The sequence below is a fragment of the Mesoplodon densirostris genome, chromosome 2 (genome assembly GCF_025265405.1).
Source record: "Mesoplodon densirostris isolate mMesDen1 chromosome 2, mMesDen1 primary haplotype, whole genome shotgun sequence".
In the NCBI taxonomy this organism is placed as follows: Eukaryota; Metazoa; Chordata; class Mammalia; order Artiodactyla; family Ziphiidae; genus Mesoplodon; species Mesoplodon densirostris.
In genome coordinates, this window is record NC_082662.1 from 138,387,863 (window position 1) to 138,401,212 (window position 13,350).

Here is a 13,350-nt window from a genome sequence, read left to right on the forward strand (position 1 = left end):
GCAAGGGATTAAAACACATCAATTTGTATAATTCCATGAGTTCATAATGATACTAAAAATTAAAAAAAAAACTTGACTGGTCAACAATAGAAGATCCAGTGAATTGACTCCTTGTGTTGAAAATTAGTAAATGAAGGGAGAGAATCAAGCATTTCTTCTGCTTTTCCTATACAAACAGTACCGCTGGGTAAGCAAAATTTAGGGGAAGGAAAAGCTTGCTTTCATAGAAATAGTCCAGCAAGTAAGTGAAGAAGAAATGATAGAATTAGAATATCACCTCATGATAGAATTAGAATGTGACCTCTAATGAATTCACGAATTTAGACATTGACTACCAATGACTGGTAACATCACAAAATGAAAGACAACCAGACGGTATACGCCTCCTGATGGAAGTATAAAATATCAGCTATAATGAAATCTGATCAAAGTTCTAAATCCCACAATGTATTCGCGAGAAACACAGAGAACAGCAGAACATGTTCAGCTAACAATGTAAAAAAAAGAAGAAAAAAAAAAACCGACATTTATGAGACAATCAGAAATCTGAATACTGACTGGTTACATGATGATATTAAATAATTGTTATCATCTTTTTTTTTAGGTGAAATAGTGCCATTGTAGCTATGTTAAAGAAAGAACCCTTATCTTTTAGATATTTAGAAATAAATATTTACAGATAAAATAATACAATGTCTGGGATTTGCTTCAAAAATAATACAGGGGCGGGAGTTAGGGGTAGTGGGTGGGCATATAAATGAAACAAGATGGCCTTGCATTGAAGCCGAGGGATGGGAACATGGGAGTGTATTATACTGTTTTGTCTACTTTTGTATATACTTGAAATTGTCCAAAGAAAAATTTTTTAATAAAGAAAAACGAACACTTTTCTGAATATTCTGACCATCTTGTCTTAAGGGACAGCCACCCCTCTCCCACCCCTTGAGATCGTTATCCTAGGGAGTCTCCCCGAATTGAAAATACCCAAGGAACATTAATTCATCAGCCTCTCTTTACAAACTAGTCTAAAAGATTATTTCCTGGATTGTTTTTACCCCTGAAAATACTGAGTCCCTGAGGGCAAAGGGCAAAGAAAACCCTGCAGGAGGGAAAAGGAAGGGCTGAGCGTGAGAAGAAGAAAGGGAAGAACAAATTTTGCCTTTATTACAATTTTCCCAGGGCCTTCACTAGTTGGCACATGCATCTTCTTTGTGTGGGTTTTACCAAGAGAACTTTCACTGGAGGCATGAAAAATATGTTGAAATTCCGAACTCTCAGGTTAAAATTTCACAAGGCATCCCCTTTTATGTTGTCAAAGGCTAATATAAATATTTTCAGAAGCGGGCTCAGTGAGCCAATGATGAGACCACTTGGGTGGAGCTAGGGCACAGTTGTGTCTGAACCTGGGAACAGTCTAGACCTGTCCATAGGACTACAATGCCATGGAAAGCAGGAGAGAGTAAAGAGTCACATCAAGTGCTCAAGAGTATAGCTTTTTAGAGCAGATCTCTGGAAGAACACCAAGAAACTGGTTGCCTCTGGGGAGGGAAGCTGGGGCACTTGGAATAGGGTGGGAGGAGACAAAACATTGTATGACTGTATTGTCATAGCCAGGTTATACTGTGGTTAGTGCCTTAGTATGTATGATGAGATTTGCAAGCAGCCTCTTGTTTAGGTAAGTGACTGTACTTTTTAAGTTGAAATGAGACAGAAGACAGATGTGTGTTTGTTTCTGGGTTCCTTGGCTGGGCCACCTGCTGGCACTACCTGCTGTTTGCATATTTTCTTGATCCTCCCTCCCCTTGCCTCCCTCCCCCACCCTAAGCTCCCAGAATCTAATTAGGAGTAGATGGTCCCCAGAAGGAGAAAACTAGGATTTGAATAGTTGTAGTGCGACGTGTATAGGTGTGACATGGTATTGGAGAAAGGTCCAATTCTCTCACAGACACTCGTCTAATAGGAGAGGCAGTGAACACTATTTTTGATGGCTCCTATTTTAGCTTAAATATTCAGGTGAATTCTGTGGTTTATGATTGACATTGTAAGTTACTATTAGAAACAAAGTGTCTCTGTGTTTATCCTGTGGTTTATTGTTTTGTTTTGTTTTTCCGGTACGCGGGCCCCTCACTGTTGTGGCCTCTCCCGTTGCGGAGCCCAGGCTCCGGACTCGCGGGCTCAGCGGCCATGGCTCACGGGCTTCGCCACTCCGCGGCATGTGGGATCTTCCCAGACCTGGGGCACGAACCCGTGTCCCCTGCATCGGCAGGCGGAGTCTCAACCACTGCGCCACCAGGGAAGCCCTATCCTGTGGTTTTTAAGTATCCCTGCACACTCTGCCTGTCTCTAGAGTATTAAGTCCAGTTGCACTGTTTTTACCTCTTTTTTTATTGAGGTTATTATTTACTTGCATTAAAATGTACCAATTTCAAAGGTACAGTGTGATTAATTTTGGTAATTGTATACAAGGTGTAACCACCACCACGATTCAGATATAGAAAAGTTACTTACCCTTTAAAAGTTTTCCATCCCAATTTGCCCCAACTCAGTTTTGAGACACTTGATTGAGTTTTACTGCTTTCTCTAACATCGACTCTCCGGGTGATTTAGGAAAGTCACTTTACCTCTCTGGATGTGTTTTTGCTTTTATAACATGAAAAATGCCAGAACAGATGTGTTACCAAGGGCCCTTGCAATCCTTTCAGAAAATGAGGGGGTAGGGTAAGGGCGGGAATCTCAGCCTTGCGTCCCCATTCTTCACATGGCACACGCATGTGGCAGATCCTAGTGGGAAAAGCCTGTGGTCGCATCAGAGAGAATTAGGTTTCCATCTCCTCTCTTGCTAGTGTGTATGTAACCTTTTGTAAGCTTCAGCTTTCTCATCTCCAATATCAGGCTTATTAACAAGGCCTACTTGTTCACTGTTGTTGTGAGGATGAATTGAGATGCACCGGCAGCCTTAAATGTTAGTTGGTATTTGTATTATGGCATAATATAAAGGCACTGCATTCAACCATCTCAGTCACTACACGTTTATGCAGGCTGATTCTCACAGTCAGAACAGACACACAAAGTACACCCACCCATTTACCCACCTGGGGAAGCCCGAAGCCTCCCTGCCTGCCTTCCTTACGGGGATCAGAGAAAAGCTGCGTAGGCGTGCACGTGCTTCCAAAGAGCCTCGCTAGGGGGCGGAATAGGAAACAGGAAGTTCTAACGCCTGTCGTACAAGCGCGACGTAAAGCGGGTCTGCTTTATGGCACCCTGCTTCCGCCGTAAAGCGCCGTTGGCAATCCCGCGTGAGTGGGTTGACGAGACTACTTCCGGGTGAAAAACGCGATTCTTGGAGGTTGGCTGACTTGACGTCTTCCCCATGGGCAAACGCGGGAGCCGGAGCCGGAGCCAGAGCCAGCTGCTCAGCTCCCTAACTAAAAAGCAGAAGAAGCATCTAAGGGATTTCGGCGAGGAGCATCCCTTCTATGACAGGTATGGAGAGGCAAGGCTGGGACCGGCGCTGCCGGCGTCCTTTCCCGGTGGGAGCCCGCGTGTCCCCGCGTTTGGTCCGCCGGTGCCCCGGGGGTAGCGAAAGGGCAGCTCCCGCCGCGTCCCACGCTGCCCCGGCGCCGGCCTAGCTCGCCCGGGGATCCTGGCGGCTTCCCGCCTGAGATGGGGTTCTTCACCGGTCTTCCTACCCTTTGTTGAGCCTGTAGTTTTAAGCTAGACGGCACGCCTCCTGTGTGGCGACTGGACCGAGATTTTATAAGCTTGTTTTCGTTTGATATGTTTTTTTTTAATATTAGATGAATTGTGTTTGATTATACAACTTTTTTTTTAAAGAAGATGTTGGGGGTAGGAGTTTTTATTAATTAATTAATTAATTTTTGCTGTATTGGGTATTCGTTTCTGTGCGAGGGCTTTCTCTAGTTGTGGCAAGCAGGAGCCACTCTTCATCGCAGTGCGCGGGCCTCTCACTATCGCGGCCTCTCTTGTTGCGGAGCACAGGCTCCAGACGCGCAGGCTCAGCAGTTGTGGCTCACGGGCCTAGTTGCTCCGCAGCATGTGGGATCTTCCCAGACCGGGGCTCGAACCCATGTCCCCTGCATTGGCAGGCAGATTCTCAACCACTGCGCCACCAGGGAAGCCCTCGTTTGATATGTTTTTAAAGAATTGCTTGGGGGCTTCCCTGGTGGCGCAGTGGTTGAGAATCTGCCTGCCAATGCAGGGGACAGGGGTTCGAGCCCCGGTCCGGGAAGATCCCACATACCGCGGTGCAAGTAAGCCCGTGCGCCACAACTGTTGAGGGAGCCTGCACTCTAGAGCCCGCGAGCCACAACTACTGAGCCAGGGTGGTGCAACTACTGATGCCCGCGAGCCTAGAGCCCCTGCTCCGCAACAAGAGAAGCCACCGCTCGCCGCAACTAGAGAAAGCCCGGGCGCAGCAACGAAGACCCACAGCAGGAAAAAATAAAGAAATTAAATAAGTTAAAAAAAAATTAAGAAACAATTGCTTGGGACCCTCGACATCACCTATCTATTCAATGACCACGAGGAAACTAATGTTTGGGTAGTTGTGGGGTCCTCTATAAGTGTCCAGACTCTCAGTGATGATCTTAGTGCTCATCCCACCCCTTTGGGCTGCTTTATCAACCGTTAGAGGGATAGTCTACTTAAGAAATTTGCTAGAAAAGGTGAACCCCGAGGGCTTTTATTTGCCAAAATTTCCCATCTTTTGGATGAGAGCCTGTTACTGTGTGACTGTAGTATTTGTCATGTGGTCTTGTTAGACTTTTTCATTCGTCTCTTATTATCTATTTGGCATATCCTTCCAAAACCTGTGCAAATGCATATGGAGCTTTTACTTGACACTAGATATAATGTATTTATACCGGTATAGTCTGCCATGTTCATTTAAAGTTGTATCATTAGACTTTTCCTAATTGCTACATACTAGTAGTTAGAGTTTAACATTGCCTGTTTCTTCTCAGGGTTTCCAGAAAGGAAGCAAAACCACAGACTTGTCAACTGGTAATGCTTTATACCTTCTTTATGATAGTAGATTCTGGACTGTTACTTTTAAGATTATATATGGTAATAAAGTTTGGCTACATTTCCACTCTTTTTGATTTGAGATGTAAGCTGTATTTTAGTAATATTGCTTAGTTTTAAGTGCAGGTGTCTGTTAAAATGCCATTGTGATAACTAATATAGAGTATGAAACTGTCCTGAGAGATTAGCCTGTTAGAACCTGTTAAGGAGGCTTCCCAGAGGGCTCTTGGTGAATTCTAAGAGGGAATGTCATGTTTGCTTAACATAAAATAGAGTGCAAAATCATCAAAGGTCTTATTATTTTATTACTACAGACTCAGAAATAAAGTACACTTTTTTGTTGTAAGTTTTCCTGTTGCTCCTTTAAAGGTGCCAAATGTCTGACACATAGGTTAGATCGCCTTATAACCTAAAGCTCCATGTGTTTAGTTTGCTGTCTTCCCATGTGGAACGTTAGCAGTTCAAAGAAGAGGAAGCGCTTCTAGAATCATAGCTAGATTAGCTGTTTTAAACAAATTTGGTGCTAGGTTTGGTTGAATAGATAGGATTGCATATTTGCAGAAAAGCTAGTTTTTATTTAGAAAAGTCTGAACTTGGTTCCACTGTGGGCCTGATGATAGTCGTGGGGTAGCAACAAGAACAATATAATTTTTGTTTTTAAAATCCCCATTTTCCTTTTAGTCAGAGAGTTTATAGGTACTTCAAGTTCTGAAAGTGAAGCATAGAGTGAACCAGAACAAGTTTCTGGTTACAACAGACTACTTGCCACATTAAAGGATGTTTCCAAGGAAGATGAGGAGGAGGACGAGGAAGAAGACAGTGTTATAGATGAGACAGAAAGGAATCTTGAAGATGGCGATAGTGACGACATTGTGGAGGAAGAGATGGCAGTAGAGTCTACTGACATGCAGAAGAGTAAGTGCCTTTGATGTGGGTTTATCATCTTTGCAGGGACCACAGACAGATTGCCCCAGGGGCAGGGTGCCTTGTACCATAGAGCTGGGTGAAAGCACATGGATTCAAAGCAGAGATTCTTAACATTGTTGGGCTCTGTGATATCTTCAGGAATCTGATGAAAACACAGGACTCTCTGGCCATAAAAATGCAGAAATGACATTTTTGCTTAAGATTTCCAGGATTTCATCAATCCTACTTCAAATTCCCCTGATTGAGAGGAAAGGGAACATAATTCTGTTTTTGTAATGGTCTCAATTTATGAAAGAGATGATTGTTCCTGCCTTAGAGGCACCAAGTTTAATGGAAGATAGACATAAAATATACAAAAGTTTTCAAGCATCAAATCTGAATGGAACGGATAAATATAAGGTGTTAAAGAGATGCAAAGTGGTCACATGCTGCCAGGGTACATGAGGGGAGGCTTCAGAGAAGAGCTGGGACTGAAAGCTTAAAGGAACTCTGTCTCACTCAGACACCTAGGTGACTTATTTTTTTTCAATTATTATTAATTTATTTACTTTTGGCTGCATTGTGTCTTTGTTGCAGTGCGCCGGCTTCTCACTGTGGTGGCTTCTCTTGTTGTGGAACATGGGCTCTAGGCACGTGGGCTTCAGTAGTTGTGGCACACGGGCTCAGTATTTGTGGCTCACGGGCTCTAGAGCACAGGCTCTGTAGTTGTGGCACACGGGCTTAGTTGCTCTGCGGCATGTGGGATCTTCCCAGACTAGGGCTTGAAACCACGTCCCCTGCGTTAGCAGGCAAATTCTTAAGCACTGTGCCACCAGGGAAGTCCCCATAGGTGACTTTTTAATTTAACTTTAAAATCAACTTGATTGAAGTAAGAATTACATTCAACAAGGTGGACCCATTTTAAGTATGTAATTTGATAAGTTGTGACAAATGTGTATATCTATATTGTCATCGCCAAAGTCAAGATACAGAACACTTCCAATACCTGCAACAAGTTCCTTCTTGTCCTTTTACAGTCAGTTTCCCAGGCCTGGCATCAGGCAACCACTGACATGCTTTCTTTCACTATGTATTAGTGTTTCCTATTATAGAAATTCATATGAATGGAAGCATACAATAAGTACTCTTTTGCATGTGGCTTCTTTGGCTCCTCATGTTGTTGTGACTCATCCGTGTAGTTCATATTAGTAATTCATTTCTTTTTGTTACTGGAATAGTAGTCCATTGTCTGGATATATCTGGGTAACTTTTTATATTCTATTATCTTAATGCCTATTTGCCTTACTGTATTTTTTTCTATACTTTAAGGTGTCACACACCATTCTTAGTATTTTCATTCGTCACTTGTACTCGGATAAAAAAATCGTTGCCTCAGACTTAGGGATTTTTTAAATTTTGTTGGTTTTCCAGTTTTCTTTCATGTTTTAGGTTTTTAAAAATGAAAAGTTTGGTTTTTTAAATTATAAAAGTAATATATATTTACTGTAAAAATTTAAGAGGGTAATATAGTTAACGTATATCTCCTCCACCCTGGGATGAACACCTTTAACATTTTATAGAACCTTCCAGACTACTTTTTTATGGATATATGAGTGAATATATATTTGTGTGTATGTGCATAATGGCCTCATACATTTCTGTAAGTTACTTTTTTCTTTAATAATATAACGTGTGTAACTGTGGGTTACTGCAGCTAGAACCCTGGTGTCCAAACTCCCAGGCCAAATCTCCTTCTACTACATTACACTACCATGGGGAGGTTTAAAAAAGAAAGGGAAAGTATGAAGGGTGATTTTTCGATAAATTAAATCAACTTTAAAAGGTGCATTTGGAGAGTCAGAGAGTACTGATATTGTTAGAAAGAAGAAAGGTTTAAAAGCTGGTTAAATCTCATTAAAAAAAAATCCATATGTACCACATTGTAAAAAAGAGAAGGAAGACGGCATTCATGATTACTGCGCTGGCAGGGTAGGGGGCAGTTGCGTGCTGGGGGTGGCTCTCGTACTGGCTCCTCCACTCTTCACACTTCTGCTCGGCCAGAGCCAGGGACCGCTGAGGGAGATCAGAGGAGAGGGTGGTGCCTTGGGGGTTCCAGGGAGTTGTGCAGCTGGCTCCCTTGCCACCCAGACTGCCCCAGGGTTCCCAGCCCCAAGGATTATGGAGCATCCCCACACCTGTGTGCTCTGCAGTTGCTGCTCTGCACGCATTTTCTCCTCCAGCACTTTCTGCAGTGTCTCCTTGGCCTTCTGCTCATAGCTGTTTTTCTGGTCTTCCATCTCTAATAGCAACTTATTCATTCCCCAAGAAGTGTATTTCTGTAAATTTGAGGCAATTCAACAAATACACATTGATCTACTGTGTGCTAAAGCCTGAGCAGGGATACAGAAATGAAAAGAAATTGGTCCTTGCCCACAGGGCAGGGATGTCAGTAATCTGGTGGACCTTCTTCCAGGCTGGAGGCAGGCAGGGAGAGTCCCTCAGGTGATGTGAGAGGTGAGTGGGGATAAAAAACTGCCCTGGGCATGCCGGGCATTCTCCCCTAGGCCTTCCACAGGCATTTGAAATCCGACATTTCCAAAGGGAAATTATCTTTCTAAACCTGCTCCTATCTCATTGGCCAGCATCACCACCCACCCAGTCTCCCAAACCCTAAACCAGGGAATCATCCTTGATTTCTCTCTCTCACCTTCTTCAAGGACTCAGTTCATCATCAAGCTTTGTCAAGTCAACGTCTGTAACAGCTCATGACCTGTATCCTCTATCCCTACTGCCTCCTCTGTAGTTCAGACCCTCATAACACTATTATATGGATTATATAGAGACTATTATCTTCATGCCTTGCCTCCCTTCAAACCCTTTTCAGTCCTGCAGCTAGAGGGTTCTTTCTAAACCTTAAATCTGATCCCATCACAACCTGCTTAAATCTCTCAGTGGTTCTCAGTGTTCTAAGAATCAGGTCCAAACTCCTTGGCATGGTTCCTACTTACAAGCCCAGACTTTCATCTCATGCTGCCTCCACGCAAGCTGAACTGCTTGTAGGTCCCCTAAGCACTGTGCTTTTGAGCCTCTGCCTTTGCCCATAAAGCTTCTTCTGCTTAGAGTATCGTGACCCACGCTTCTCACCTGGTTAACTTCTACCCATGTTCAAGATTCAGCCCTAGAATCATAAATTCCAGTAAACTTGGCCAACCATACCTACCCCCCGACTCTTTATGGATTAGGCAGTTTTACTGGTGTTCACATAGTATCTATATTTCTAATCTGTTTACTCATCTGGATCCTTTAAGGGATTGTAAACTCCTTGGAGGCAGGGAGCATTTTTTTAAAAATAAAATTATTTTTGTAGGCTTGGGGATCTGAACAATAGTCAGTAAAGTCAAGTTTTAAAAATTAATACATTTGTATTTTTAGAATTTCTCCTGGCTTCAAGGTCAAAAAGAAAAAGACACAAGAGCAGCTTTGCAAATTCACTGGGGGTCTTGCCTTGCCAGTGCTTTTCATTTTTATGCCCTGTGATTTTGGGGAAAGCAGGAGCCTTTTACTGTCAATTCTGGGTTACGCAACTGGGTAAGAGATAGTCTAGATAATGCAAATTTAGAGTTCAATATCAAATCTTTTCCATTTAGCTTTGGAGTCATCTGAAAATTTGGATTTAAATGTTGAGTGGGTCTTACGTTCTTGGAATTGTCATTAGAAACCAGATACAGGAGTTACTGGTTGAGATCATACATGGTTATGTCCAGGTTTTTGGACTTAACCATGCTGGTCACTGAACAGCTATATCCCCCATTGAAAACAAGTAGACTGGCATTCTGGATTATATGTCAGTCTCTTATGAGCTTGGTTGGCATTACTGAAAAAATAAAAGTTGTGGATCTTCAAACCCATAGACTATATAGACTATGTTCCCCTGCAGAATTCTAACTACATGGCCACCTTATCTTCCTAACATCAAGTGGGAGCAGTCTGGCTGGTCCATCTCATTCTCTTGATCTTGAGTCCTCTGCAAAAGACATCCCCCTTTTCTGCACCAGCACATACGTCACAGCCCTGAAGAAAGTGTAGACATCTGAGATATGTTAACAGTGGGGGAGGGCTGATATCCCGTGAACAGACACATAAATGCCTGTTAGACCTGGAAATTGAAAATCAGAGAGGCGGGGCCACACTGGTTTTGGCCCAGGCCACCAGCCACTGGTGTTCCCAGCAAAATGTTCCCAATGTGGGAGTCTGAGGAAGCAGGGAAAGGCAGGTGGTGTGAGTTTATTAGGACTTGAGGCCCTCAGCCTCGCACTGAGGCCAGTTGAACCCCCAGAGCATGCTTCCTGCCCTCCTATGGGCTGCTACTTCTAAAGGTACTTGGTTTCAACAGTTATTTGTGCATCAGATTACAGACTGAAGGGAGAGGGAGCAGCAAGCCTAAATTCTTCATATCATACGCCACCTCCCTTTCTCTTCTTATTATATAAGCAATTCATGTGAAAAACAAATAAGGCAAACAAAACAAAACAAAACTACCTGAAATCTTGCTATCCAAAAGTTACCATTAGTATTTTGGTGTATACTTGTTCCAGATTTTTCTTTATTTTCAGCCCTTCATTAAGGCCATTGTAGTCTTGACAGATGATGCTGGCACAAGCACTTGAGATGAGGCTCCTCTTTTTAAAAGACTGTATTTGCATTTGGCTTAATTTCTCTCAGGCCCTGCCTTGCCTGGTCCCCAGCGTGGTGTTTTCTGCTGCAGTCTCTGTCAATTGGAGTTGGGGTGATGGGGCGGTCAGGCAGGGCTGTGTGTATCTGTGTCTGTATGAAGGAGGGCGGGCACACTTTCCAGTGTTTCTGGGCAACAAGCAGGCACTCACTGCAGTTTCCTATCCCTCAGGCCTGGGCTGTGGAGACAGGGGAAGTACCAGGAAGGGGTGGACGACCCCGACCCAGCTAAATGGAAGGCCCAGCTCTGCTGTGCGCTCAACAAGAGCAGGGAATTCAACCTGATGTACGACGGCACCAAGGAGGTGCCCATGAACCCAGTGAAGATATATCAAGTGTGTGACATCCCCCAGCCCCAGGGCTCCATCATTAACCCAGGTGAGGCCCCAGCTGCTGGGGAGAAGGTGGACAGTGTGCCAGGTTCCGGGCTGGACCCTTAAAGCGATAGTCGACTTGAAAGTCGCCTCGCTTACAAAGTTGAAGACTGGTAAATAAAGCAAGAAATCCTGTCCCTAGAAAGAACCCAGAGAACAAAAGATATAAACTCAGCACAGTCTTCCTGCCCACGCACTGGAACAGTAAAGCATTAGAAAGAAGAGGGGGTATTGAGTTCTATAAAAAATAACTTCTCTTGGGACTCAACACTGAGAAGAGAGGCCAGGTAGTTTAGAAGAAGGAGGGATTAAAACTTAGAAGGTCTGAGTTATAAACCTCTGTCTTTCCATCTCACTACTTGTGGGACATTGAATCAAGTCATTCAACCTTTTGAGCCTCAGCTTCTTCCACTATAAAATCTGGGTTCTCATCTTTCCTGCGTATTTCAAAGGCTGTTCTAAGAATCAATTGACATGACATTATGAAGGCTATTAAGTTCTCTTTATAAATGATGGGTAAGTGATCATTTAATTTGTATGGTATTTTCCTAGGAGAATACCACCTGATCCCTATATTTACTCAATGTTTAGCAAGTTCCGACTAAGAGCCAGATAATTTAGACTTGACCTGCAGTGAATCTAGTGAGGCTCTGCCATGAGGGAAGGGTCTGTCTTCACAGTAAGCTTATAAAGGAGAGAAGCTGTGCTCCTTGGGTCCTTAGAATGGATGCTAATGTGTAGAAAGGGGTTTAGAGTAGGAATTAAAAGATTTCTAGGAGAAGGGAGTAGGGTCTGCAGCTCCTGGATAGGGGAGGGGATGAGAGCTTGCACTGGGGCTCCGTAGGAGGAGCTGGGAGTGGGGTGAACACCCTTGGTTCCCACTCTTTGGCATTGAGGGTGCACACTGAACCCAAGGAACCTCTGTGCTGGCAGTGCCTAGCTTGAACAGTGGGTCAGCTGCAGGGATGACAGTGCAATGTGAGCGCCTCACTTTTGACCTTTGTGTGTGTGTGTTTCTCGGGTAGGATCCACTGGATCTGCTCCTTGGGATGAGAAAGATAATGATGTGGATGAAGAAGATGAGGAAGATGAGCTGGACCAGTCACAGCACCACATTCCCATCCAGGACACCTTCCCCTTCCTGAACATCAATGGTGAGTGGGGTGGGGGGTGGGACAGAGGCATGGAGAGGATGTAAGGGGCTTTGATTTTGCAACCGTTGACACCATATCCACCATTGCACTGGGAGCAGCGACCAGGCCCTGGGGCCAGGCTGCCAGTCTGTTAGCAAGTAGGAGTCCTAGGCAAAGGAACTCCGTAGGCATAGTTATCCCAGTGGGGTGGCTTCTAGGCAGAGAGAGCATCTTCTGAATCTTATGTGATAATTCAGAGAAATTAAAAAATTAAATTCCTTCTCAATCCCGCATACAAATACACAAGCTGTTATAAATGTTGCTGATTTCCTTCAGGCCAAGTGCAGGGATCATTTTCGTGAATTGTAGGCAAACTCTTCTGCTATTTCCCTCGGTACAAGTTTTCTGTCACTGCCTTAACAGCCTCTGCTAAGGCTGTATTATGGGAAACTTGTGGCTCTACAGCTCTTAATACTAGGCTCTGATAAAATTTCTCTACTAGAGACTTTTATCTTTTTTTTAAATTGACTTTTTGAATTCCGCTTCCCAGGAAAGATGAGTTTAGAGGTTGGAGGGTCCCTGTGAGACAGAGCAGGTACTGCGTCTCCCATGGCACGTTCTGAGGACGCTCAGCCACAAGGTGAACTGCTCTTCCACAGCATCTTCACTTGAACTGTCCACTGACATGCTCCTAGTCATATGACTTGCATTCAGTTGAGTAGCTTTTCACTACTTTTCTAAGTTCCATCTGGCTGCTAGGGTCAAATGAGATACTTTTGCCACCTAGAAAATTTAGTATATCCAGATGATTCCTGTAGGATTTTGGAGTCCCCTTCCCTAGGTGATGCCCCTTCTTTTGAGAATCAGGAAGTGACTCTTATCTGTCTACTTGCCCTCCTTGACTTACCCTGTCATTTATAACCTTGCAACCAAGTGATGAGTAAAGACAACGATCATAGAGCTCTCTCAGGTTAATATTGCCACAGCTACATTCCCACTTGGTGCAATTTTAAGATTTGGACATTTGGAAATGTGAGATCCTTTCCCAAATCTTTGGCTCACTCATTCTGTTATTCTCACCCCTTAAAAGGATGCAACCCATTTCCAGGATCATGATTTCCCTTTTTTTTTTTTCATGTTTTTTTAAAGCTAATATTGTGTGT

General features: G+C 43.7%; 1 protein-coding gene across 1 annotated transcript; it reads left to right on the forward strand.

Annotated features, from left to right (window-relative positions):
• Window positions 1-3,385: 3,385 nt before the first annotated feature.
• LOC132484434 (interferon regulatory factor 6-like) lies at window positions 3,386-13,330 on the forward strand. The gene is made up of 5 exons (XM_060090957.1): window positions 3,386-3,483; window positions 4,983-5,022; window positions 10,853-11,058; window positions 12,080-12,208; window positions 12,738-13,330. Exons 1-5 carry the CDS (start codon window positions 3,477-3,479, stop codon window positions 12,770-12,772), a joined length of 417 nt encoding a protein of 138 aa, XP_059946940.1. The 5' UTR covers window positions 3,386-3,476; the 3' UTR covers window positions 12,773-13,330.
• Window positions 13,331-13,350: the final 20 nt, after the last annotated feature.

Excerpts from the sequence above, each read along its gene's own strand:
- LOC132484434 (XM_060090957.1), top strand. Across the intron at positions 11,059-12,079 it reads GGGCTCCATCATTAACCCAG|GATCCACTGGATCTGCTCCT; the intron begins GTGAGGCCCCAG and ends TTTCTCGGGTAG. Across the intron at positions 12,209-12,737 it reads CCCCTTCCTGAACATCAATG|GAAAGATGAGTTTAGAGGTT; the intron begins GTGAGTGGGGTG and ends TCCGCTTCCCAG.